The 26,942-nt window shown below is 32.6% G+C and overlaps 2 protein-coding genes across 8 annotated transcripts; one reads left to right on the plus strand and one right to left on the minus strand.

Moving 5' to 3' along the window:
* The first annotated feature begins 152 nt into the window (after positions 1-152).
* LOC110821631 (Cysteine proteinases superfamily protein) lies at positions 153-5,945 on the plus strand. 6 transcript variants are annotated; one of them, XM_022051548.2, is made up of 10 exons: positions 153-428; positions 1,242-1,436; positions 2,980-3,053; positions 3,540-3,594; positions 4,026-4,100; positions 4,821-4,894; positions 5,010-5,058; positions 5,184-5,268; positions 5,366-5,422; positions 5,747-5,945. In XM_022051548.2, exons 2-10 carry the CDS (start codon positions 1,269-1,271, stop codon positions 5,788-5,790), a joined length of 681 nt encoding a protein of 226 aa, XP_021907240.1. In that variant the 5' UTR covers positions 153-428; positions 1,242-1,268; the 3' UTR covers positions 5,791-5,945. The 6 variants fall into 6 exon arrangements, with proteins under 6 accessions (XP_021907240.1, XP_021907242.1, XP_021907239.1 ...); XM_022051550.2 differs by having other exon boundaries at positions 153-315; XM_022051547.2 differs by having other exon boundaries at positions 154-423.
* Positions 5,946-6,843: 898 nt separating this feature from the next.
* On the minus strand, positions 6,844-24,447 carry LOC110821691 (Endoplasmic reticulum vesicle transporter protein). 2 transcript variants are annotated; one of them, XM_088215997.1, is made up of 12 exons: positions 24,309-24,447; positions 23,710-23,846; positions 23,065-23,147; positions 21,939-22,014; positions 21,765-21,832; positions 19,678-19,762; positions 10,455-10,573; positions 10,268-10,351; positions 9,498-9,644; positions 8,041-8,149; positions 7,820-7,939; positions 6,844-7,313 (listed from the first exon to the last, which is right to left on the minus strand). In XM_088215997.1, the coding sequence occupies exons 2-12, from the start codon at positions 23,795-23,797 to the stop codon at positions 7,243-7,245; spliced, it is 1,050 nt and encodes a 349-aa protein (XP_088072123.1). In that variant the 5' UTR covers positions 23,798-23,846; positions 24,309-24,447; the 3' UTR covers positions 6,844-7,242. The 2 variants fall into 2 exon arrangements, with proteins under 2 accessions (XP_088072123.1, XP_088072124.1); XM_088215998.1 differs by having other exon boundaries at positions 23,710-23,853; positions 24,309-24,402.
* Between the last annotated feature and the right edge of the window lie 2,495 nt (positions 24,448-26,942).

Below are 26,942 nucleotides of genomic sequence, written 5' to 3' on the forward strand. Positions count from 1 at the left end.
TTTAAGATTGTTTAGTTCTTTTTATATTATTCTTTATTTTTAAATAGAAAAAATAATAATATTATCAACACATCTTTTTGTTTACCTTTCCCTTTTGTTCATGTTTTCTTACCGTGTAAAGCTCCTCCTTTTCCCTCCGCTTTTATTTTCCTTCCCTTCTAAACTGTGCCAAACATTAACGTGAGGATGCGTGGATACGTTGATTTCTTGTCAGGGATTAATGACGTGTAAACCCAGACTATAGAACCTTGTCAAAGCATACATGCATATATAATAGTCATATATCCTCCTCCTCCTTAAAAAGTTATCTTCTGGGTAACTTCTTTCTCCATTTTCTATCATGTCTTATTATGCCAATTGATTGCGTCTTGTCAAGTTCGCTGTGATATGTGTGGCTGCTAAAATTTGTAAAAGGAGATGAAGGTAAGGTAAAAAAGTGAACTTGTTACTTTGAGGTAAATGGGTTTCATCCTGCTTAAGTCTATCAGCAATCAGCATGCATAAATTTTGATTTTCGCACTGAGTCTTTGCAATTTTGCTCTCTCTCCTTAAATTCTGGGTTTTTTTTCCCTTGTGAAATTGTCCTTTTCTTCTTCTGCAACTGGTATTTATAGTTTCTGTCTGCCCACTTTTCCTTCGTTTGTTTTCCTGGGGTTCGGGCCGAGTTCCTTCATATGCTCTTCTCTGTTTGGATTCAGAGAAAGTAAGAGAGAAACTACAAGAAAAAAGAAAATTATAGTATATCTCAACTAGGAAGCTGTAGGACCCAAGGGTAAATATTTTTATGCAATTGCCATTATCTTCCTGTCTGTCCTTTTTCCCTTTACTTGTTTGCCTGGTGTTTGATGAGTTCCTCTATATGCTCTTCTCTGTTTGGATTCTGAGAAGCGAAAGGGAAAATAGATGAAAAATATTATAGTTTATCTCAATTAGATAGTTGTGTAAGACCCTAGTCAAAAATTTTATTTTTAATTTCCCTTTTCTGTCTTCTTAAAGGTTTATCAAAGAAAGGGGTAGATGTTAATGGTTTAACTAGATGTCATTATTTGTCACCTATTTTCATGACTTCTATCTTGTTGCTTTGTTTGTTTACCTCAACAAGGATCCGGGTTGGACCTGTTAAATGTTTTACTAGATCTTGTGAGATTGAAGATACATGAATAATTAATTATAGGAGTACACACAAGAACATTTTTAATCTGGCTATTTGATGGCGTAATATATTATGTCATGTTTTGTAGATTTTATTTGCTGATTGTTGAGCTAGTATGTCAGAGAACTATAGAACTTCGAGTACAGGCTCAAGCTCGAGTTTAAATAGCAGTTCCCGTGACACTGAGGATGATCACACCATTGCAAGCATACTAGCAGAAGAGGAAAACTTGAGAGCTGATGGCCGGCTTGGGAAGCGACTATCTCATTTGGATTCCATCCCGGTTTGCATCATTTCTTATCTCGATTTCTATACTTGGTTTCCATATTGAGTTTAGTGTTCCGAAGCATATCTTCTCTATTGCTTTGGATAATACTTTACTTGTATTTCAAAAAAAAATCTTCTCTATTGCTTCGGATTGTGATTAGTAAAACTTACATTCTATTAAAAGGGGATAAAATTTTTCAACATGATCCAAATTCTAACAACTTATCACTTGCCATTTTCTACTAGTCAATTTCTATTAATTTGGATGATATTTTCATATTCTCCAAGTTAACTAAGTAAGACTTTCCAATGAATTTTACAAAAGTTATTGATTAGTTCCAAACATACCCCAAGTAAAAAGACATATGAACACAGTCTGAGAAACATTGCAAAAGCCATGCTGCCTTCAAGGAATATCATTTGAAAGTATGGTAGTGTTTTTTTCTTTAGCTTTTGTGAGAATAACATTAGGCCAGGCTTGGTTTAAAAATGCATATTTCACGAAGTAAGAATAATAATGTTGTAGAACGATGACAAGGTTGAAATGAGAATAAAATTTTATTTTATTTTCAGATCATGTTTAGATCCTTATGTGATTTTATCTACCCAAGTAAGAAATCAATTTCCATGATGGCAATGGAATTGATTCAGTTCAGAATCAAATACAAAACTTATGATCCCTTTATAGATATATATATATATATATATATCAAGAATATTATAGTAATTAAGGTAAAGGAACATGATAGGAATTGAATCAAAGATTGGCTAATTGGACTGGACTGTTTGTTGATTTATTCTTGTATCTATGAAGTTATTAGCTGTCAGCATTTGGATGATCCGTATGTATATTTTTGAGGTAAGCATGGACGTTCTTGACTTTCATCACATGATCTTGTTTCCCTATCCTGGAAAGAGCGAAAGGAAAAAAAATTTTCTACGGAAGAAAAAAAGAAAATCTACCATGATTTCTGAAGTGGGTTTGAGTCAGCAATGTAGTACTTGTTTTACATAATAATTTTTCAGTGTAACTTTCACTCTCTTATGATGTTACAGAGTGAAGCAATCAAACTAACAATAAAATCCTGTCTCTGTTTTGAATTTGCTCTGTGTACTAAGACATTTATATAATAAAGACATGTATGGTATCAATGTCTATAGCATTTTTACTCGTAAATGGCTTTGATAATGTTGAAGATGTAAATGATTTTGATATCCTTAAGAATAGATTATTCAAAATCCTTGGTTTTTTGTTACGGGGTCATCTTCTTTGTTCTATGGAGAATTTGGTGAACCTTGTTGATACATTGATTGACTTATAATTCTATATATGATCAGCACCTTTTTGGTGCCTATATCAATACAATTTTCACACTTTATATATATATATATATATATATATATAAAAGAAGGAAAGCATTTTTACTTGTGTGCATGATTTTGCTTCTATTATAGGTGGTAAAGCTTTGTGGAGATTATTCAACTTAGCAGCTTTCTATCTGCAATTCAATAGTTTCTAGAAGGCTCTTTTATTATTCATGAATTTGTTGTCTTGGCAGCATACTCCCCGTGTTAACGGAGAGATACCTGATGTAAATGACGCTACCTTAGATCATGATCGGCTCTCTGAAAGGTTCTGGTTCTATCATGAGTTTTTCTTATAAAGTTTCTCTTGGTTTTTTTGTATTGTAAGTTAGTTGCTCGTACATGAATTACCTCAATTTTTCATTCCATGAAATAGAAATGTGAATACAATACATATATATGTAAATATAAACTTAAACGAAGTAACAATCTAATTCTTAGTTGATTTCATATCCTAATTCAAATTAGATATTTTTGTGATTCTCTTTTTAATACTTGAGAATACATACATGTGGAATTGAAAATATGAGTGAAATTGATTTGATTATGTATCAAATATATAATCAAATATAGGAATTAAATGTGAATAGAATATGTTTGAATTAAGTGCAAACTTAAAATCTTTGCATCTTTACTTAGATACGAGAAAGCAAATGATAAGTAAATGCTAATGCAGCACTCATCTTGTGCTTAACAAGTTCTGTTATATGAGATTTACCTTTTTGTTGTCTCTCATGGATTTCCTTAAATTCAGGTTGGCTACATATGGTTTAGCTGAATTACAAATTGAGGGTGATGGAAACTGTCAGGTTCATTTGCAAAAATAGCTTTTCAACTATCTGCCATTTCATTTTCTACTTTTATTTTTTTGCAATTGCAATTCAAACGTTGTGATTTCTTTTTGTAACAGTTCATTATCCTATAGTTTCGTTTTTTATATGTGCCTGTATATATATTCCTAAACACGAATATGAGGAAACTCAAAGCTAAAAAAAGTGGAAGTTAGGGTAATGAACTATCACGAAAAGGTTGCAGGTAATGAAGGGCAACAAAATCAAATCACATGGGTTGAAACTGTAATTTGTCTTTTATTTACTACCTATATCTTGTCAACATATAATTTTGTACATAAGTAAGTTTCACTTTTATTCACATATATAACTTATAGTTGTCAGATATTACCTATACCCTTTAAGTTGGTGTATATCTTATTGAATAATCACATTACCTATTTTGGTAGTTTCGAGCATTAGCAGATCAACTATTTCACAATCCAGACTATCACAAATATATCAGAAAGAAAATTGTAAAGCAGGTATGACTGAAACAGTGATGCAAAATCCTGCTTTATTGAGTTTTGGGCTCTAGCGTGAACATTTCATTTATAGCAGAAACAAAAACTGCAAAGTTGATGAAGGATGTAATAGATGACAATTTCTTCTTTCTCCTCATGTTTATGTGGTTCGATAAATAGTGTGCATTAAAATTGTGGCCAAACACGTAAATATATTCTTCTCGCCTCTACAATTACCACTATCATGATTTCTTTCTCACACTTTACGGGCTTTCGTTTACTCCTAATTCAATTATAAGTGGTGATAACTATTAAGCTTGGTTCAATTCTAATTCAATTGCTAGTGAATTTATAATCCTAGATGTAGTATTAGTCTTAGTATGTTCAATTAGAATGTATCTTTTTGTGTTTTAAGTTACCGCCACTCCACTTTTATCATGTTTCTACCATCATGGTGACGTCAAGTTTATACCATCATGAAATTTAAAGCGGGGTGGCATATTTTACATTATGCATATTAAGTTAATATGAGAACTAGAAATTAAGAAATAATTAGGAACTAAATGGAAATTGAACCAGATACAACATTATGAAGATGATGTTCAAACAAGGATGTTTTCTCATTTCACTTCAGTTCTATGTCCTTCTCTTTACCTTGCCATCTATTATTTCTTATCAACAAACTCCTAGACAGTCGCCTGTTCCTTATCGTATTAATTTTTCTTTTTTATGCCTTTGCAGCTAAAGAAGTTCAGAAAATTATACGAGAGTTATGTCCCATTGGAGTACAAAAGCTACTTGAAGAAGATGAAAAGGTTGGATGTATCTCTACTCATTCTATTAACATGAAATTAACGAAAATGTGGGGCCACCCTTGATGTAGTTACCTACTAATTATTATTATAATTTTTTTGTGTAATCTGTCACTAGATCAGGTGAATGGGGAGACCATGTCACTCTGCAAGCAGCTGCAGACTATGTAAGTTCAATTCGGTTTATGCTTGCCTGTCTGGTTCATGCACAATTCTGTTTGTGCAAAGCTCTACTAGATTGCTCAGGGTCTTTAGATCTTCAATTAATTGATTGCTTGTCGCATCAATGTAGTTTGAAGCGAAGATCTGCTTAGTCACCTCCTTTCGAGACACGTGCTACGTCGAGATCCTTCCTAAGGACAAGAATCCTACAAGAGGTAGATCCGTAACATATCCTCTAGTAAGAGAATGTCTTTGCATCGACTGATTTTCAAATCGAATTGGAGTTTTGACTGCTGATTTTTGAGCTTGTAGAACTGTGGCTGAGCTTCTGGAGTGAAGTGCATTATAATTCTCTCTATGCAAGTGGAGGTACCATTCATATGCCTCTTTTTTTTGCCCATTTCTAAAAAAAGAAGCAAAAAGTATAGTTTATGGATGTTATTTGCTCTTGTTGCAGTTCAAACTCCATTTTTTCTCAATGCATACATACATGTATATATGTATAAAAATAATATATGTACTTATAATTTGATAAGGTAAGATGTACGGAGTGGTATCATCCGACTCTCCTAAGGAGATTTTCTAGTATCGTCGCTGATGGATTGAAAACTGTAATTTGATTAAAAGAAAACTTTGAACATCTTAATGAAGTATGAAAGGTATTGGCTTGTTCTAACTGGGTACTTTACACAGATGTTCCCAGTAGAGTACCGAGAAAAAGGCATTGGCTGTTTTAGAGCCATGGAGAAGATCAGCTTATTGAGGTCTCTGCTGTTGGTTCACTTCCTCACTTGTTCTACTGCTATTAGTTACTTGTTAACTCAATATTTTTCAAATTTGACTTGTAATATCGACCAGTTTTACATAACAATAGATTTTATGATTCGGTTTACTTGGGTTCTATCTCTTCTTGAAAATGAATTATTTTATTAATTTTATTTTTTTATAAATAAAATATTAGATCGAATTTTAATTCTAAATTAAGAGAATGTAAAATGGCATGTAATATTTTTCACTTAAAAATATAGTAAAATTTTTGAAATTCAACCTAATATAATCATCACAGTTTTAATAATACATTAGTGAGTTAAATTTTTAACGCCACTTAAGTCTTAATTAACTTGTAATATCAACCCTATCTTACATAACAATTGATCTTATATAATCCAAATTATTAGATTCATCTCTTCTTGAAAATGGATTATTTTATTAATTTTATCTTTTTATAAATAAAAAATTAAATTAATTTTTTTAACATAATTATTTAAATCAAGAAAATTTTAATTGCTATTTAAATATTATTTCTACCTGAAAACATAATAGGTGTGTCAAATCTTAACTCAACTTAATTATTATACTCTCATCAATACACCAGTGAATTAAAATTTTTATTTTTATTATACTTACTCAGGCATTAGCTGATAACTAAGGGTCCATAAGTAACAAATTAACTTTAAAAATTATTTCTAGATTTCAATTTTACATTTAACCAGTCAGCAATCAAAGCTTGGGTGATATTACAGTTTTTTTTTTTTTTACCTTTCATAAATTTAAAATTTTGGTCCACCAACAACATAACTTATTATTCCACAAAGTTACAAAATTACCGTTAAATTGTATGTAACAGCAAAAAAATATGATGCCTCCCAAGAAATTTCCATGAGCTAGACTTTGAATTAAACTTAAACTTGAAAAAATACTTATTATCAGATCAACTTTAGCTACTTACTACAAAAACTTGTATAAATCACAAAACCAAATATCTGCGTCCCGGTAAGGCTCAAGGCAAAGAACAAGTTGAACGTAAAGGACTTAATAGACACTGGATTCAGGAACAGTATATGCATATCAAATCTAATCAAAATTCTGCCCCTCAAAAAGAATCTCACATTTACAATACCTATCAAACTTAAAGTTCTTTAATCCCCCCCCCTCCTCTACCCCCCTGTTCAAGCTCAGTAATGCCATGGGACCTTATAAATGGCCTTACGAGAAAATATAATGAAGTTCAAGACATCAGTCATTTGAGTGGGGCCAAAAAGGATAGATAACAAGCACTTACACTTGCAACTTTGCTTCTGCCGATAATTTTCATGTTGAAATGTGGGGACAGCTTGACATTGTTAGGAAATTTGAGAGCAGAGCACGTGATGCAAGTCAACAGTAAGTTACGTGATCTTGAACTCTTATCACCTTACACTTCTAGGTCGTGGCTTAGTCACCAACTCGAGAAGTCGATACATCCAGCGATCTAACATTCCTGTTTATTTACCAGGAAACATTAAGGAAAAAAAAAAACTTTTACTAGAAAAAAGAAATATTGTGAATCGGAAACAATACTTGAAGAAGATTTCCAATGGACAAGATGTTAATGCAGGAAAAACTGTACAAATGAGTTTGATGGAAAATCTTGCACATAAATATAAAACTAATGTTATATGTAGAAGCTGTTGTACAGAAATTCATTACCTAACTGACGTGGCAACATATATGAAGACTTCACCTCCATAAATTCGTAACTTTTTTTTAATCCAATTACTTCGCCACGTCAGTGTGTAAAAGATTTTTGTAGAACTTTTCAGGTATTAACATTTCTCCAAAAATAATTCAAAGAATGGAATAGTTCTTAACATATCCGGAAAACCCATCATCTCTTACCACAAAAATTCATCCCTCACAAGCACAGACACCAGAAAGCTGTTAAACTAGTTACCCCAACTTTATATAACTTAAAATTTGGAACCATGCACAGAAAGAGACATGTACCTGTCAATGCAAATGTACCACCTAATACAGCACATAGCCGAGTGATAAAATGGAGAAAACTGTGACGTTCTTCCTTGATTGTCACGGTAATTGGTGATAGATCATATAAGAAGTAAACAGCTACAGGAAAGAGAAATAAAGAAAAGGTCACCAATGCAAATCACAATGATTTATATATAGTAACCCTGTCATACTTCAAAGAAATTTGACTTTCAACCAACCTGGCCATGACCGATCAAACTCGGCCATAGGAGAAAAATATTCTGTGACCGAGAATTGGTTTGTTGGCAAAACTTCTTTTGAGATATATCTGTATTCAGTGGGAACAATCTGCAGCGTAAAGCAGAAACTATCAATCTACATTAAAATAAAAAAACTTGAAAGGAAAAAGAAAAGAAATGACACCTGAAATGAGCACACTATATTTGAAATAGAAATAAGTAAATGTTGAATGTCATATAATTTAAAGAAACAGCAATGAGAAAAATAGATTCTGTCTAGTACATTGAACTATTTTTGGAGTTCCATTCCTGTGTGAATATTTGTACAAAAAAAAGATTATCTTGAAATGAAAGTAAAAATATGCGAAGTTGAAAATGACAAAACTTAGTTTTGCGGCCTGACCAGTTCATTTTTCATTCAATTCCGAGGTATTTTAGTCTTTGATATGCATAATTACAATATAGCTTTTTAGTTTTAGTTTTTCGCACTCCCATCTTGAATTTCTTGCAGTGATTTTCAATTCCCGCTTTGAGAGAGGGAAATAACCCAAGCACAAAAATCATGTTAATTATGCATCAAGAATAAAATAAAAACTACGCAAAGAATTGATTAGGAAGTGAATGAGAAGTGAACAACAACTAAGAACTGATTAGGAATAGAATGACAAATGAACTAGATAGGATGTTTGTGTTCTCTAGGAAGTTCTTGTTCATCTGTAAGTTAGATTCACATACTAGCATATATACGTTTATATACTTACAAACATAGACATACACATATATATATCCTGTTTTCTTTACTTATACAAATGCATATACATACATACACAGAGACAAAGGCATACATATACATAGTAGTGTACATACATAATGTGTGTATATGCATACATACATATGGACATGCATAACATGCATATAATTATACATATAAATATATATGAGCATATAAAATGAACTAGAAAATGTTTTATGGACTAAACATAGTCCTAGATTGTTTAATTTTATGTTTAAAAGCTTTCTGGAAAAACTTCTCCGGAGCGGTTCAGGGCGAAAAAATTGGACCGCAGAAATCAAGCAGATGAGGCATAACCATAGCAATTAATGCGAGGATAAAAACATAAATATGAACAACATCCTAACAAGTTACTATGGACATGCCTAAGGCAGTTGTACAAGCATTGTGAGGACTAACATAACAATTTACATAGCATTTTTCTTAGTATTCACCTTTTACCATTCATGTCAAATAAAAAAAAGTTCCATAATACATGTAGAGTCTACACAACTTTGTTATCGATTGGCAATTAAAATACTAAAACATCAAATAGGATGTGAACGAGTTAATGGGAATGATGTAAGAGAGGCACCAACAAACAAATTGAGAGAGCATGGGACTAACATCGAAAAGATTGAAACAACAGCTTCATAAATTACTCAGCAGAAAGCATTGTACGAACCTTTATGTAGTATTTAAATGTTCCACTAGTATCACGCAGGATGCGCGTTGTTCCATCAAGTGGGTTGTGAATTCCAGGATATTTTGGCCCAAATGATAAATCGTGAATTACATGACTAACATTTACATGCTTGGAACCTCCAAAAATCTGTACAGGAAGTTAAGAAAATAAACACTTACAGACACAGCAACCAAAACAGTCTGCAACATGACATCAGAAACAAATCTCGGACAAGCTACTTTCTTGGAAGGTAACCAATCTAGCGCATCACTCGTTTCTCTCTCTTTTTTCTTTTAATAGAGAATATATGAGAATATTCTTAATATGAGATCATAAATTGACAAAGATCACAATGTAAATATAGAAATGCACATTTAACTTTGTGGCACTGTTTCAAACCCTTGTTTTATATTTCTTATCCTCTCTCTTTCTCTCTAATAATATTTGTAAACCAAATTCACACTGCAAATGCAACATACTTACAATTAAGAAGATTCAAGTTGACTTTCAATTTTTCAATGGTTTTAAAACCTTGAAACTACTCTTTAGCATCAGCATATACTTGAATATGTCTTATGTGTCTTATGTGTCTCCAAATTACAACACACCTATAAACACTCCAGAACTCTGTATAGCATGTTTCAGATTTTGTGTCAGAAATTTTGGATCTATAGTGCTAAGAGTAGCAGCAAATTGTCAAAACAATTACAACAGCAAATGTCAGATGAATCTTCATCAAGTAGATCTATTGCTATAGAGAGGTTACTGACCATTTGAGCAACATATATGTTTAATCCATGAACAGAAATATGGAAGTTTCCAGCAACCCTTTGGACATCTAAAACCCCATAAACCTGCAAAAGTGTTTAGCTGGGACATTAATTTTTTCTTCTGACACAAAAACACAAACAGCAAACTAGTTTGCTATCAAATCCAAAAATGCTAACAAGAGAATACCCGACATCCTTCCCCATTTGCCAATGCTTCCTTCACCTTCTTAATCATTTTTTCAGCATCTTGATCAAAACCGAGTGTATGAAGCGTATGGTCAGAATCTTCATGATGTTCTTTATCATCTGTTAACACTCATCATGGTAGATTCAACATAATAAGTGCAGGGGTATAACCAGAAAGAATGTTTATTCTTTAGTGAAATGCTAGAATAAATACTTTAATTACTATAAATTGTACTATTTTTTACAAGATCAATTCATCTTTACAGGATTTGCTAATCACGCCACGTTACCTCTTTGATACTTGAATCAGATCAAATAAACTTATTACAAAATATCTTATTGTCATCTAATCATTATCTTTATTTCCAACAGCGCATTTCTACTCATAGAACAAATAACCTTTCCTTAGGTTAAGTTTGGTTCAAGTTCTAATTACATAGAATATAATCAGAATTCACCACAAATGAGGTAGAATTTTGAAAGAAAATAATTTCATCTTAATTCCATCTCCAACTCAAGTTAGATATCTTTGTAATTTCTAACTTGACAAGTGGAAATCCAATTCATCTAATATAGGATAATTTAAGGTTACTTTCCTTCATTAGGAATTTCGGGATGAAAATCTAACACATTAGAGTTCTTAGACATGTAAGAACTCCGTAACAAAAAGTTAACAAACTCGGTGCTCAGTCATCCTATTCGGTGGCAAGCATAATGTAAAGACATAATTGTCAAAGAGTTTAAAATCAACAAATTGACCAATCTGCGCTTCAACTTCATTTTTGAGTTGAGCATCAGTATGTCAATTATTGGCTTAGATTTCTCCTTGCATTCAACTTCCATAGGAGGTCCTACGTCACCTCAACATATCTATTCTTAGGAAGACTTGATAGTTCTTATTGTTTCAACCTCAAACCGCTTCTTCTCTCCATTTTTTCATTGACTGCAGTCTGTAGGTGCTTCTGTTTATATTTACTTCTCTCTTTTGTGGTCATAGGTTTTAAAACTAAATTCTCTATGCCAAAACAGAAAGTAGTAAAGTATTGGTAGTCTTGTCATATTGAATATGTCAATCATAAAGCCAAGGTCAACTGGGATAAACATGTGTGAACATTATAGAAACTATATCACCCAGGACTAGATCAACATAGGTACATTTTTTTTCAGACAAAAAACATCAACATAGGTAATATGACAAATGGAAACAAGACTTTGCTGAGTCACCAAATACTTATATCACCTGTCCAAACTAGTCTGTATGGTTGGGATGTGGATATGGATGCAGTTGAAAAATTAGGCTGTTCAACTGTAGAGATTGAAACAAAGTTCTTGCAACAATCCTCATGAACAAGTTTCTTGCCTTTATTTCCATAGCAAACTAGGTTGGAAAATTGAAGAATGCTTTCAATTTTCTTTCACTTTAACTGCATAGTTGTGCTTAGTTACAATCAAGAAATATTTATCAAGTCTATTATACATGTGTCAACTAGTTCTTTTGCTTATGATTTCACATGTTTAAAATTTTCCATCATACTAACTTTTCTCAAGAGGAGACTAAAACTAAGAACAAGCACAATTGTTGAGAAATGTTTCTAAACTGTTGAAAATCAGTTCGGTCAAACTTGATCAAGAGTCAAAGCAGAGCACAATTCTACAATGCCCATTCGCAAGTCATGCACGCGTGTGGCTCTCACACAAGCTTTCAAGCACTCGATCACTGGCACTTGACTCAATCGAGGTGGGCATTTGAGATTTAACGTCAGTTTCAATCATTGGTCGGTGGTGATTGGTGAATTGACTGGCACTTGATTTGTGGTCTCAGGATTTTGTAATGTTGAGACTGTTTAGGTCCAGTATTTTGAGTATTTGGTGTAGGAATTGTAACTTTTGACACCAAACTGATCTAGGACAAATTAGGATAATTTCTCTATTTGCAGATGGGAGTAAAAATCTATACATTACTCCTAGGGCTTATATTACTTCTAGGATCTCTAGATATCACATCTATTTTTAGATATTACACCAAAAAAGTCTTAAATATCACACATGTAAGGGTAAAATTGCATTATACAACTAGAAATTTGAGAAACTCTTTAAATATTATCTTGGATAACAAAATGATCGTTCAAGGAGACCATAAAGATATTTATAAAGTGCCAAGTAGGTTTTCTCAGAGTAGGATTGGACAAAGAAATACCAAGACTAATAAGATTTAAAATAATACTACTAATATAAATAGAAAACCTAAATACCACTAATAAAAATAAAATCCTAAAGTCATCAAACCCATAAGAATAGATTCCTAATAGTATAGTAATTTTATATTTAATAGAATCATGATGTTAAAACTATTTAGGCAATCTAATGTTAATCCATTCCACATCACCATCATCTTAAAATTGAATATATGAGCGAATTTGATTTAGGTTTTATATCATATATGTAGGACTATGACTTAACTTTTACATATAAAATAACAAGATCTAGGAATTGAATAAAGTAGAATATATTTGAACGAAACAAAACATGAAATAATTACTTTTTAAATTAAAAATTATGATATGTATCATTAAAAAATTACAACAAATAACAAATAAATTATTTTGACTTATTTACTATAGAATTAAAAAAAAAACAACTTATTTATCATAAAAGCTCAAACCTTGTACTACTTCTTATAGTAAGATTGCTATAAGGACCTAAGATTTTGGAAAAGAGAAAAGAAAAATTCTAATCATGGGGCTTCCTCACAAGTCTTCTTGGTCCTATCCTTCTTTGACCTTTCTTAGTAATTCCAACTCCGCTATCAAACCCCTAACACATGGTTTCTTTTCGCAAAGAAAAAAAATTCATTGAAAGGTGACATAATTTACAAAATAGAGTTAGAAACAAAACATTTATGTAGCAACCAATATCGACCTGATCATTGATAAAATCACCCTTAAACAAAGAACAAAGGCTCCTAAACTAGTGATGCCAAAGATATCCATGGAGGTACAATAAACACAGCATCATTTTACTGCTATTATTTTATTTATCACTAACAACATACATGTCACCTTTTTTTTTGGAACGAAAACTGGAAGTATGTTATTAACAAGCCACCAAGGCAGTACCACATTTCCTTAAACTAATGTAACTTCTTGTTAAATTGATTGTATGTATGCATGTCTGCATTGAGAACATGCATTTCCCTCTTCCTTGTTCCTACAAGAACTCATTCACTTTTGAGATCTTTCTCGGAAAACAATAAGCATGAAAGCCTATATCCCTTTCATTTTTATCTCAAACCCTCAATGCATTAAAGACTACTAACTTCCTTCATCTTACCTAGATTTGTTTGCTTTATACTAATGATGGGTAAAATATTCACTCCATTGCAGTACCTCTTCATGATAGTCAAGCTCAAATTTCTTTCCCGAAACACCGCCATGAAAAAAGGAAAATGCAACTTTGAGAGGGTAACAAGTAACTTTTCAAGCTGCCTTGGCAAGGAGAACTAGGTTATCCTCTCAAAACTTGACTGCCCCTGTTAGTTTAAACGACTTGACAAAAAAGAAATACTTCTTCAAATATGCCTTCAGTTCACCATATCCTCCATATGTAAGTTTACCTTTTGACAAAAACTGAAAAAATCCTTGACACGCCTCAACATCCCAATTTGAACATTTTGAAATAAAAGAAAAAGCACCTTCTATAATGCCACCCAGTTGCTGAAGAGACAGCTAAATCCCCTTTCTGCCCTAGCATGGAGAAAAGTTCATGAAATACATTTTTCAAGGGTTCTCCGCCATGCTAAACGTCTAATATAGTTATTGTCCTGTCTAACATTGTGATACAAATAAAACTTACTTCTATTTCAGATTATTAGATTTACTAGTTAGCAATATTTTTATAGTTTACAAATTTGCTTTACATGAGATATAATCACAGTTTATAGTTGAAAATTTTAGAGAAAATAAACTTCTAATTTGATTTCTTATATCCTTTGTGTTTACAGTTATGAGATATATATAGAGTAATTATCTTTATTTTAAGAAAATTCTAATTACATTATATATGTTTACTATTAGAACTCTAACTATAGTTTAATACTCTACTTAACATAGAATCTTCATCAACACTCCCCGTTAAGTTGGTGCAAAAATATCACACATGTCCAACTTGTAAACCAAGTTCTCGAGGAATTTATTGTATAATCCTTTAGTGAAAATATCAGCCACCTGGTCACCAGAAAATACATAATATAAGCATAGAAAGCCACCAACTACCTTCTCTTTTATGAAGTGTCAATTTCAATGTGTTTTATCCTATCATGTTGAACTAAATTATGAGTAATGTTAATAGTTGTTTTATTGTCACAAAACAGAGATAGTCTCTCCTCTTTAAGCAGTTTTAATTCGCTCATTAACTTTTGCAACCATAATAATTTACAAACTACTTGGGCCATTGCTCTATACTCGGTCCCTGCACTAGAATGGGCAACTATACTTCACTTCTTATTTTTCCATGTGACCAAGTTGCCTTATACAAGTGTGCAGTAACCTATAATTGATCTTCTATCATCTAGAGACCCATCCCAATCGGCATCTGTAAATACTTCTATTTTAAGGTAACCGTGCTTAAAAAAGAGCATACATTTTCCTGGTGCAAACTTCAGATATCGTAATATGTGAAAAACAACATGTATATGAGTCTCATGAGAATCATGCATGCACTGGCTCACTAGACTAACTGCATATGCTATATCAGGTCTGGTATGTAAGAGATAAATGAGTCGTCCAACTAGTCTCTGGTATTTTCCCAAGTCAACTGATGTACCACTGCTTACTTGTAGTCTGTGGTTGCTTTCAATAGGTGATTCTGTTGGTTTACAGCCCATCATACCAGTCTCTTTTAGTAAATGTAGGATATACTTTATTTGAGAAATGAAAATCCTTTATTGGATCTGACAACTTTAATTCTCAAGAAGTATTACAATTTTTCTAAATCCTTTATTTCAAACTCTTGAGTAAGTAGTTCCTTCAACCGAGTCATCTCTTCTATATCATCTCCAGTCACCACAATATCATCTACATAAACAATGAGAAGAGTGACCGTACCCTCACGATATTTGATAAACAGGATATGATTAGCATTACTTTGTTTATATCCAAAAGAGATCATAACTCTTCTAAATCATTCAAACCATGCTCTTGAAGACTGCTTTAATCCGTATAAGACCTTTTTTAATTTGCAAATTTTTCCTTGCATCCTCTCATCTTCAAATCTATGTGAAATTTTCATATATATCTCTTCCTCTAAGTCTCCATGAATGAATGCATTTTTTACATCAAACTGTTATAAATCCTAATCAAGATTAGCTGCGAAAGACAAAAGTATTCTAATTGTATTCATTTTCACAACAGGTGCAAAGGTCTCCTAATAGTCAATTCCATAGGTCTGAGTAAATCCTTTACCCGCCAATTTAACTTTGTATCTTTCGATCGATCCGTCTGTTTTGTACTTAACGGTGAACACCTATTTGCAACCGACTATCTTCCTTCCCTATGGAGGTGAAACAAGTTCCCATGTTTCATTTTTTTTCAATGCTCTCATTTCTTCAATCATGACTTCCTTCCACTTGAGATCTCCTAGAGCCTTTCTCCAATTCTGTGGAATAGATGCAGAGGAAACAGATAAAACAAAATCTCCATAAGAGAGAGATAAAGAGTCAAAGGAAAAAAAGTTAGATATAGGATGCTTAGTACAAGTTCTCGTTCACTTTCTAATAGCAATAGATTTATCTGATAAATCACAAGAGAAAGATAACTCACTAGTATCTTCTGAAATCAGAGAAGATTTTTGACCTGGGACAGACTGCATGATGACTTTTTCTGACTTATATCTCATTGAATACCTTTTCAAGTCTAATTTATCCAGACGTCCAACATTATCTTTTTGATTAAGACCTTCTGCAATAGAACTCTCTCCCTAAATATGACTCTCAATAGTTATCCAATTAGGTGTCACTTCTTCCTTCTCACTCTCCTTCTGAAGAAGTGTTGGGTTTGAGTTGAAGTAAGACTCAGTTTTCCTAAATGTAACATCCATAAATGGTGGATGATAACACTTATAGCCTTTTTGGGTATAAGAGTATCCAACAAATACACACTTGAGAGCTCTAAATTCCAACTTATCCATATTTCTAGCATGAACAAAGCACGCACATCTAAACATTTTTGGGGGAACAATGTAGGAACTTTTTTCTGACAAAACCTTCATAGGGCTTTTAAAATCTAGAACTCGCAAAGGCATTCTACTGATAAAATAGACAGCTGAGAAAATTGCATCTTTCCAATAACTCTTCGGTAGATTCATGGTGAACATTAATGACCGACCTACCTCTAGTATGTGTCTATTTTTCCTTTCGGCAGCCTCATTTTATTCACTGGTGTAGTCATAACGTATCTGATGAATTATCCCATTTTACTCCAAATAGGCACGAAACCCACTATTCATATATTCTGTACCATTGTCAGTTCTCAGAATCTTAACTTTAGTACCAAACTGTATACATATCATTTTATAAAATGATTGAAAATATGAAAATACATCACCTTTTGCTTTTAACAAATAAATCCATGTTAATCTAGTACAACAATCAATAAAAATAACAAACCATCTATGAACAGAAAGAGAAGTATTATGCGTAAGTCCCCACACATCAGAGTGAATAATCTTAAAAGGATCAGTACTTTTATTATTATTTAAATAATAAGAATTTTTCTCATATTTAGCAAGTTCGCATGTATCATAAAACAAAGATTCCATAGAAGTTCTTTTAAATAAACTAGATATAATTTTTCTAAAATAAAAAAGAAAGAATGTCTCAATCGTCGGTGTCATTGTAGTATTTCCATATTATTTCCAATGGTGGCTTGATTCCTAATTAATTTCTGGTGCATATCCAAGATATATAAGCTATTTTGTAGTCTACTAGTACCAATCCTCTTTCCGGTTTGAAAATCCTAAAAATGCAATAATCAGGAAAAAATTTAATTTTACAGTTAAGATCTCTAATTATATTACTAACAGATAAAAGATTGTCAGAAAAACTAGACATATGTAAAACTGAAGACAGTGTAATAGCAGGAGTACAATTAATATAACTTGTTCAAGACACGAGGGTGTATGATTCATCTGTTATATGGACATTTTTCCCTTTAATACAAAAAACATAAGTTAAGAATTTTTTAGAAGAGTGTCATATAGTAGTTAGCTCCAGAGTCTATAATCCAACTATCAAGAGTGGAATTAGGATAGAGATGCGCAATATCTGATTTTACCATAATTGATGTGCCAACAATTGGAGAATTAAGTTGATTCAGAACGCGCTTCAAATTTTAAATTTCTTTTGTGGAAAAAACTCCAACGGATGGTGAATCAGGTATTTCGCTAGCTTCAACAAAATTTACTTGAGCTCTTGTGGTTCCACCTCTTCTTCCTCCCCGACCTCTAATTGGTCTTCCATGCAACTTGCAACAAGTTTTCCTAATGTGTCTTGGTTTGCCACAATAGTCACACTTCCATATATCTCTAGATTGATCAGATTGAGCAACTAATCCAGCCTTCTCGATTGGTGCAATGTAAAACATGACATTTCTTCTACTCTTTTCTTACTGGACATAAGCATAAGTTTGTTCTAATGAAGAAAAGTAATCCTTACCAAACACTTGGACCCGTATTTGATCATATTTAGTATTCAGACCAGCTAAAAAATTATAAATTTGCTCTTTTTCTATCAATTTCTGAAATTTGACTACATTTGCAGGATACTCTGCTTGAAAATCTTGAGAAATAATCATCCCTCCTTACTTTGTGTCATGAATTTTATTATAAAGTTCATAAGTCTGGGGGTCATTACTCATCTGTGAATTTGTAAGAAATGTTGCATTCCATATTTTTTCGACAGTGTTAAGCAACAGATATGTTCTGCCAATATGAGACTGCATGGAATTTATGAGCTATGATATTACCAATGAACTCTCAGAATCTCATCTATTATATTCTAAACTATTAACATCTTATTTCTTCACTTCACCAGTAATGTAACCCTACAATCCTCTAAATTTGATGAACAATAAATAAGATATTGACCAAGCAAAATAATTAGTTTTATCAAGTTTTACGGGACTGATTTATAATGAAGGATTATCAAAACTGTAACATTTAACTCTCACCTTTTTTGCTTCTATCATCTTAGAATGCTAAAAATAAGAAAAAAATACCCAGTAATAAAAAACGAACCTCCAAATTTGCACCAAAGAGCCAACAAAGGACCAAAAAACCGAAAAAATGACAAAAAAACAGGAATCAAATCTGGCTTGGCTCGACACCGGCTCAGACATGGACAGCTCTGCTCAGGAGCGGACGAATCAGAGCGGAGTGGTTCGGCACGCAGAATGGCCATACCAGATGTCCCGTGCGGGAAAAAGCGGACTGGTGCAAGGGAGGGGCTCTATCCGATCAATGCAGCGCGACCAGAGCAGTGTGGTGTGTAGGAGGATCAGTCAACCCGCAGATCAGCCCGATCAGAGCGGCGGAGGGCGCAGAACAACAGATCTTCCGAATGCGCGCAGCCGCGTGAAAAAAGGCTTGATAATCATGATCAAGCTAGATTTTGTGCGGAAATGAGCCAAATTTGTCTCAATTGGGCTTTTCTGACGGTATTCCACCGTTTTTCGAGCCAAATGGGATGAAGCCATTGGCGTGTGTAGCTGGCACGCGCGGAAACTATGGTTGTTTTGGCTGGAGTTGAGCGGCGACTCCGTTTGGGTGATCCTGGGTTTGGTTTATTTGGTAGTTGAGTACCAACTTGGCCTATTTTACTTATTTTAGGGTTTTTTCAAAACCTAAAATAGCTTTCCTTTGACTTTGATACTATGAAGATTTTGGAAAAAATAAATTTCTAATTTTATTTCTTATATCCTTTATGTTTACATTTATGAGATATATATAGAGTAATTATCCTTATTTTAAGAGAATTCTAATTACATAATACATGTCTACTATTAAAACTCTAACTATAGTCTAATACTCTACTTAACATAGAATCTTTATCAACAATAACTTTGGAGAACTTAGCCATCAACCTTCTTACCCACTGGTGCAAATGCTAGTAGAATCCATATATTTTTACCATGATAAATTCTAGAAAGGGCAAAATGCACAAAGAACTTTACCATGCTTGTGAGCAGAATGTTCCTTCTCCACAAGGTCAGATAAGTATTCAGTGCCGACGATATGGCCATGACTATCCAAACGAAGCTGCAGAAACACAAGTGATTAGATTAGCGGATAATGACCCCACCGCATTAACAAAGAGTTAGAGACAACAAAAAACAAAGTAACACTTTCTTAAGCTTTGGCTCCAAATAAATACAAAGAGTAGCACTAATAGCCACTGTATGATGTGAGAAAAATCAAGTACTAAGAATGGTATGCAGAGTGGGAAGGGGAAGAAAAAGAAAAACTTATTGTTAATTAATTATATTTTTCTTATAAAAAATTAATCATAGCCCTTTTACATGGGGATCTTTTTTTAATTAAAAAAAGAAATGCTACCAGGTAGAGGAGGAAAGGTGACAAACTATTACACTTGAAGAATGATCTTTAAGGTCTGCCAATTACAACACTTCCAGAGACCAACTTGTGCTTCCTCCTTTTCTTTCCCTCATTTTATGGTACATCCAGAAAAGCCACAGACAAAAAGAAAAAAATAAAGCCTTTCAGAAAAAGCCACAGGTCACTTCAGTACCCACAGAAAGATTTGTTAGTCTTCTACCAACTCTAGTAAGTAATCCAATCTTTTTGAGGTTCATTCTCCAGCACCTTCACCATTTCAAGTTGAATTTGTAAGTCTTCTACCAACTCTACTAAGTAATCCAATCTTTTGAGGTTCATCCTCCAGCACCTTCACCATTTCAAGTTGAATCTATTGACATAATTCAATAAATTGATTTCTGAAACACCTCCAGCACCACCCTTTTCTTTTAATAAACGAAGTAGTATCACGAGGGATGAGAGAATTACCATGTGAGAGCATTACCATGCCATAAAGTATAAATCCTTCTTAGACATCCAGCCTCTCACCAGTACCATCCAAATAAATTAAATTTGTCCTCTAATATATTTATTAATTTTATGTACAATATTCGAGCCCTAATCCACGCAATCAAACAGGTAAAATACGATAAGTCATTGAATGTAAGTCAGCATGATCATTCAAACATTTGACTGCTGGATCGTAAATCATTTGTTTACAAGAAGAATAAAGCACTTCTATGTGCTCATCAGACCAAATAGACAATGACTAATAGAAATAATATTTCACACAGAATGTATTCAGTTAATTTTTAATAAAGAAGAAATAACTTTAGGTATGTTTTCACTTTCCCCTGTTTGAACTAAGACATAGCGGCTGAAATTAAATGACAGAGAAATGTTGCGATTTAGCTGCATTTCTCCGCACTGGCATATGGAATTTTTTCGATGGGAAGAGAAAAATGTCACTGAAAAGGCACCAAGGGGTTCCAACCATGTAATATACATGCTTATATATGGAGCTTAACTTTGATGCTTAGATAAAGTATATACATTAATGAACCAAAATTTTGAAATTATGGTATAGAGCTGAAATAAAGAGGGGAATTTATAAATTGAGATTAAGAGAATGGAACTCAACTGCACTTTTTTAGTGGATATGATGTAAGGATCCAGACATTTAATGGCAGGTTTTTTTAACCACATTGATGCTTTCTTATAAAATTTTTCTCTCAAAAATCATTATAAAATGCTAAAACGGATTAGAGCCAATAAGTAGAGAGACTTTCCACAACGTTGATGATGGTGATATGGAACTTCTTAGAACTATTTTAAAACTTGGTTGGTGATTCTCACATAACGCACAATTCCTTTTAGGAAATGAAGATTAACCCCTTGCGTACATGGTGATCATGTACAGAGCTATCTTGTAGGATTCTTAGGGCATCTTAAAAAGCAAAAGCAAAATTGAATGTCAGTGGATGTTAGCACACTCTTCCTTTGAAAAAAAAAACCATAAAATTAGAGTTCAACTATCTCCAACCTCCAAGACACCAGATAAAATATGATACATCAATGTGTTTTTTCTTGGGAGGTAAAAAATATGATATATCAGTGTTACTTCAACAATTGACTAAAATGGTTTCATTGTCAACCTTAAAATTTGCAACCAAAGAAACAAGAAAAAGATTCAGGAAAAAAAAAACACCAAAGTAAAGTATCTTACTTTCCATATGTTTGTATCAAGATCCACTTCATGTTTGCCCGACATATCAATAGCATCAACACTTAATACTGCAAAAGAGGAAATGATATTAGAAACGGAATCTAAGAGTTCAGAAGGTCATGGAGATGAAGGAACAAACAACTAAATACACAATTACAAATTGGTATTGCTAACCATCACAAGGCAAGGAAGGAAATGTCATATTTATGTGAATTGGAAGAGTTTCTCCTCGCTTCAAATCCACAGACATCTGCAGAAGACATACAGAAAATCATCTATTTTCCAGTCACAATTCATACTTTGTTCCCTTAAAAATAAGTAAATGATGAAGGAACCATGTAAATATCTTACATCTTTAACTCGTACATATTTAGTAAAAATGGGCTACAAGATTAAGCAATCCTTAATTAAGTCCACCTTGCTCAATTTGATGCTCAAATAGTTCAAGAAAAATTCTTGAATGCCCCACCTAAAAGGTACTAAGGAATTTCAAACACTGCCAATACCCAACCTTGGCAGCTCGTTCTATTCACTTTGTTAATTTCTTAATGAAATTTTCAATTATCTCATGTCTACCAGAGTTAATTGTCAAGTCTCACCCTTCTGAACAGGGACATTAAGGTTTTGCAGTCCGGAGGTAAGTTATTAAGGTATTTGGGATTGCACCAAAGGATATGCTTAAAGCAGTAGGGTGTTTTAAATCACATAAAGCAATAAATTCTTATTCAAAACATAAATAGATACATACTTAAAAAAAAATAAGCAATTGCATGTTTGGAGAAAGTCTGATTGAAAAAATACAGTTATTGTATGTAAAACATAAGAATTATAATATATTTATCACTTTTTCGAAAATAAAAAAGAATATATATTTATAATTTATGTATTGCTAATTCTATGTGGATATCAAGATGATAATTAAGTAAAATTTCTCAGATAAAAAAAATAAGCACCCAAAATAGTTGGAAGAAGTGCTTATTCTTTAACTTTCTTGAAGTAACTTTTTAATAACCTAACAAGTGGATTTGGTTAACAACCGTGGAGATTGAAATAAAATACTCATTGCATATAGAAAAAAACAAAAAGAAATTAGAGGAGATAACAATGTCCTTTAAGTTGGCTTTCCTACTGTAGAATGTTTAGAAGCTACCAAAGACAATGCTGTAAAACCATCTATTTATTATAGGATAGTTTAGTATGACTTATCTTTTTGTAGCTTATGAGTGAAAAATAATTGCAAAACCATATTCACCAAGGAAGAGGAAATAAGCAGCAGAATGAGCAAGAGATAAATGCAAACCTGATGCACCGTGTATGTGGTAAGATAATACCTCAGCTCATGCAAGAACAAAGTTGCCATTATGGCTAGACCCAAAAGAGAGACTGGAGAAAAGAAATAACAGATTTATAAAGTTACTGCCAGCGTCTCACATCATACAAGAATATCTAAGGAATGATATTATTACACAAGAGTACATCCAAGAATAAGATAAAGACTTAGTTACATTTGGTACACAGATACATTTTCTAGTTTTCATTTTCTACCCAAACATATGTCTATGCATATTTCAGATACCCTTTTTTTAATTTACTTTACTACCAAACAGACATAACACTATACATGTTTTCATGTATAAACATATACTAATTTAGGAGCTACCAATTATGAAATATTTCCTTGTAACATCCTATCCTTCTATTTTCCTCTTTTTTCAGGTTTACCACAAGGAATTTAAAGCTTTATTTGGAGCAAATAAACAATAAAGTTTTATTTAAGTGTAACTGAATTTAAAATTCTTTTTACATATCAAATTCAAAAAGCCAATTATCCTGTAGAGCATGAAATCCATTCAAAATATATTTTATAGTCTGAATTTCCTCTCTTTCAATGACAGAGTGACTTGGAAAAAAAAAAAGATTCGAGGTGGCAATCAAATTTCTTTACCAATAGCCCCAGATTGTGTCTTCTGCAGCAAGTGCTCCTCTGCACGAGGAAACGCATCAAGGCTCTTTAGAGCTTGCTTCACGCCCATCTTCTTAGCTTTTCTTCCCCAGCAAAGCTAAAAAGATATAACTCGCTTCCTGTACACTCAATAATCAAATAAACCCACGTCAACCATGTGAAAGCTTTATCCAGATTCTACTTAGCAACAGACAAGACACCCATCTCCTTGAATACTCAACGAGAGATATATTCACGGAAGACGAGACACTATGCAATACAAACATAAGATGTAAAAATATTGGTAAATCCCCTTAATTTCATAATCTTTCCCTATGAAATATGCACTATAACATCGAACCTTCAGGAGCCCTAACCAGAAACAAAAAAAAAACACAAATATGAGATTTCAGGCGCGGTTTCGATTAAACCAAAGAGAGGTAAAACCAATCCCCATATAAAAATTCTATAAATCAGGGGCTGCTTCTAATTACGTGAATGATTTCCTTCTCCGAATAAAAAATTTGAATTGCAAAAGGAAATCAAATAAAGCAGGTGATTAGAAAATAATGGCCGGAGCTAAACAATAGAAGAAATTTTACCTATAACGAGATGAATTATCTTTGCCTTTGAGAATTGGCGGAAGAGAAGAAACTAGTCATACTATATAAAACGCTCTTGTTTTTCCTATATGTAAATACTCTGTTTTTTCTTTTTTTTTTTTTTTTTTTTTCCTTTTTTTTTTTTTTTTTTTTTTTTTTTTTTTTTTTCGCAAATCTACACGGCCTTCTGCCCGCGGTGCGGGGGGTCAAAATTAATATCTATTGCGTCCATGGGAACTCTGAATTTTCGACATCATAAAAAGTAAACTAACAAAGTACGGGGTGTATACAGTATTTTGTAATAAACAATAAAAAATATATTAAATTCTAAAATTTTATTTGATGAATAAAATAGATATATTCTACTCTACGGATAAAATAATAATTTAATCAGTATAAATTTATTTTTATTAAATTAATCTATATTTTAATTTTTAATTAAATTAGTACTTGTTAAATTTAATAATATGTAATATTTTTTTATTGAAAAAAAAATTAGTAACAACAAAACTCTATTTTTGTTGATGATTTTGTAGTTCCTCCTCATTTTCTATCAACTTTTCTCAATCCCTAAACAACTACTTCACACCGTAATAACCTTATATAGATTTTTAGTTTTCTAACCTTTATGCTCTCCATCTTGATTTCATATGTGAAATATAATTGATTGGTGGTAGTTAAGAGAGTGCAAGCTGGGGTATATGCAATTATTTTTTTTGTTTTAATTTTGGTCAATTTCTCTGTATCGATTTTATTTTTATTCTTAACAATTTTAGCAATGATCGTCTTTATCTTAATATTTATATCTCTTTCAATTTTGATCTTATCCTTAAATAAATTTGACTGAAGTGACAAAATTAAAATAATAAATAATAAAAATAAAATACTAATAATGAAATTAAGTAACTTAAAAAAAAAAGAAAATAAAAGTAACAATAGTAATTGTAATAGTCCCGAAAATCCAAAAGAAAATATATAATAATTTAAGTGCCAACGCGAAATAAAAGATTAACATTTACATCTCTTACACAATAACTTAAAAGTACTAAATAAACATTACGAAATAAATTATCTGAAAGAAATACGAGAAATAAGAAAAGTAATGAAAAATAGAAAGTATCTAGCATCTACTCGCAATCTTCCTGCGAATCGGGCTCTGAAACCAGATCCTCTTGATCTGAAATGGTTAAATAAGGGATGAGTTACACTAAGCCAGTAAGAATATCACATTATATCACCCGCACAGAAGTAAAGGTTGGTATAAAATCAAAACAACTAATGAAACACTAAATTTAACAAATTCGTTTGTCAATTATAAAATCATTTATCGTTCACTTATCATAGTGGAATCTATGAAAATAATCTGTAGAGACAATAATACCATACAGATCATAACTTTATGAACAATTAGCAACATATAAAATATCATAGATCTATATCCATTAATAATAAATCAAATCATAACCGTTTCTCATTTCACCAGCCTACTAGTATCCATGGGGATTTATAGGGATGTCCCCGCTACACGTGAACTATTTTATTTAACAATCTCAATTATAGGACCGTCCTCATACCCCATCCAATATAAGTGTCAATATGTTAAATCTCAATACCCCGTCCGGTATGAGGTTGAAACAGGTCGTCTCTATACCTCGTTCGGTATGAGTGTTAAATTATCAAGTCTCTATATTCCGTCCGGTATGAGATAACATTCACAGTAGGGTTCTCCATGTACCCGGTCCGTCCACCATCTCTCAGGATATCTAGTAAGGCTGTCATTCCATCTGTTTATTTGATAACACCCATTTTTTATTTTCTTTTAGTCTCCATTACCAAATCAAATGTAATCACATAAATAAATAAACATGCATCCGGTAATGCAATCATATCTCAAATTCCAAATCAACTAATGGTCAGGTAAGTCAGTAATATATACATTTAAACCATAAAATAGATAAATCAGATACTATCATACTTTTAGACTGTAAAATAAATCAACAGAAAACAATGTCCGGTTTACACTCAATTAATAATCCGTAATTAGTTATGCACATATATTTATTTGTACAAAATACCGTATTATTATTTATTTAAACTTCAATTCTATTATAGGAAATAGGGTGAGGGTTTCTCACTCGATTTGATGTCGAAAAGCTAAAGGGTTTACTGCGCCTACAAGTGGTCCCTAGGTTCCTTGAATTTTTCTTCGATAATTGAAACACGCTTATAGTACTTACAAATATTCCGAATAAACCCAAAATTAGTCTCAAGGCCCGCTCGAGCAATTTTAAAAATTCGGTACGGCGGCTCCGCCGTGCTCCAGCAATGGTGGTCCGCCTCAAGTCGGTTAGTTTCAGCCGTTTTTTGTCAAATTCGACCGATTTTACATCGATTCCTGTGAGCATGCACGCTAAATGGTCTCGGTTGGCTGAAAAAATATGAAAAATCGAAACTCACTGGTGGTGGAGCTCGCCGATGCTGCGGCTCCTCCAGCTCACGTTGCAGTTGGGTGTTTCGCTTCGGTCAACCTGTAGAGAAGAAAACGGTGATTACAATGGTGAAAAAATTACGTGAAACGAGAATCAGGAAGGGCTTCATAGGAGGCAGTTTGTGAAATTCTCCATAGCGGCGCCG

The sequence above is a fragment of the Carica papaya genome, chromosome 3 (assembly GCF_054855325.1).
Source record: "Carica papaya isolate Zhongbai chromosome 3, ASM5485532v1, whole genome shotgun sequence".
Classification (NCBI taxonomy): domain Eukaryota; kingdom Viridiplantae; phylum Streptophyta; class Magnoliopsida; order Brassicales; family Caricaceae; genus Carica; species Carica papaya.

Bases quoted from the DNA above. Each gene is read 5' to 3' on its own strand.
- LOC110821631 (XM_022051548.2), top strand. From the start codon at position 1,269: ATGTCAGAGAACTATAGAACTTCGAGTACAGGCTCAAGCTCGAGTTTA. The intron at 4,101-4,820 runs GTATGACTGAAA...ATGCCTTTGCAG, and splicing joins GAAAGAAAATTGTAAAGCAG to CTAAAGAAGTTCAGAAAATT. The intron at 4,895-5,009 runs GTTGGATGTATC...ATCTGTCACTAG, and splicing joins TACTTGAAGAAGATGAAAAG to ATCAGGTGAATGGGGAGACC.
- LOC110821691 (XM_088215997.1), bottom strand. From the start codon at position 23,797: ATGGGCGTGAAGCAAGCTCTAAAGAGCCTTGATGCGTTTCCTCGTGCA. The intron at 19,763-21,764 runs GTAAGATACTTT...GTGTTTCTGCAG, and splicing joins TTGATACAAACATATGGAAA to CTTCGTTTGGATAGTCATGG. The intron at 10,574-19,677 runs GTAAAGTTCTTT...GAGTGTTAACAG, and splicing joins ACATTCTGCTCACAAGCATG to ATGATAAAGAACATCATGAA.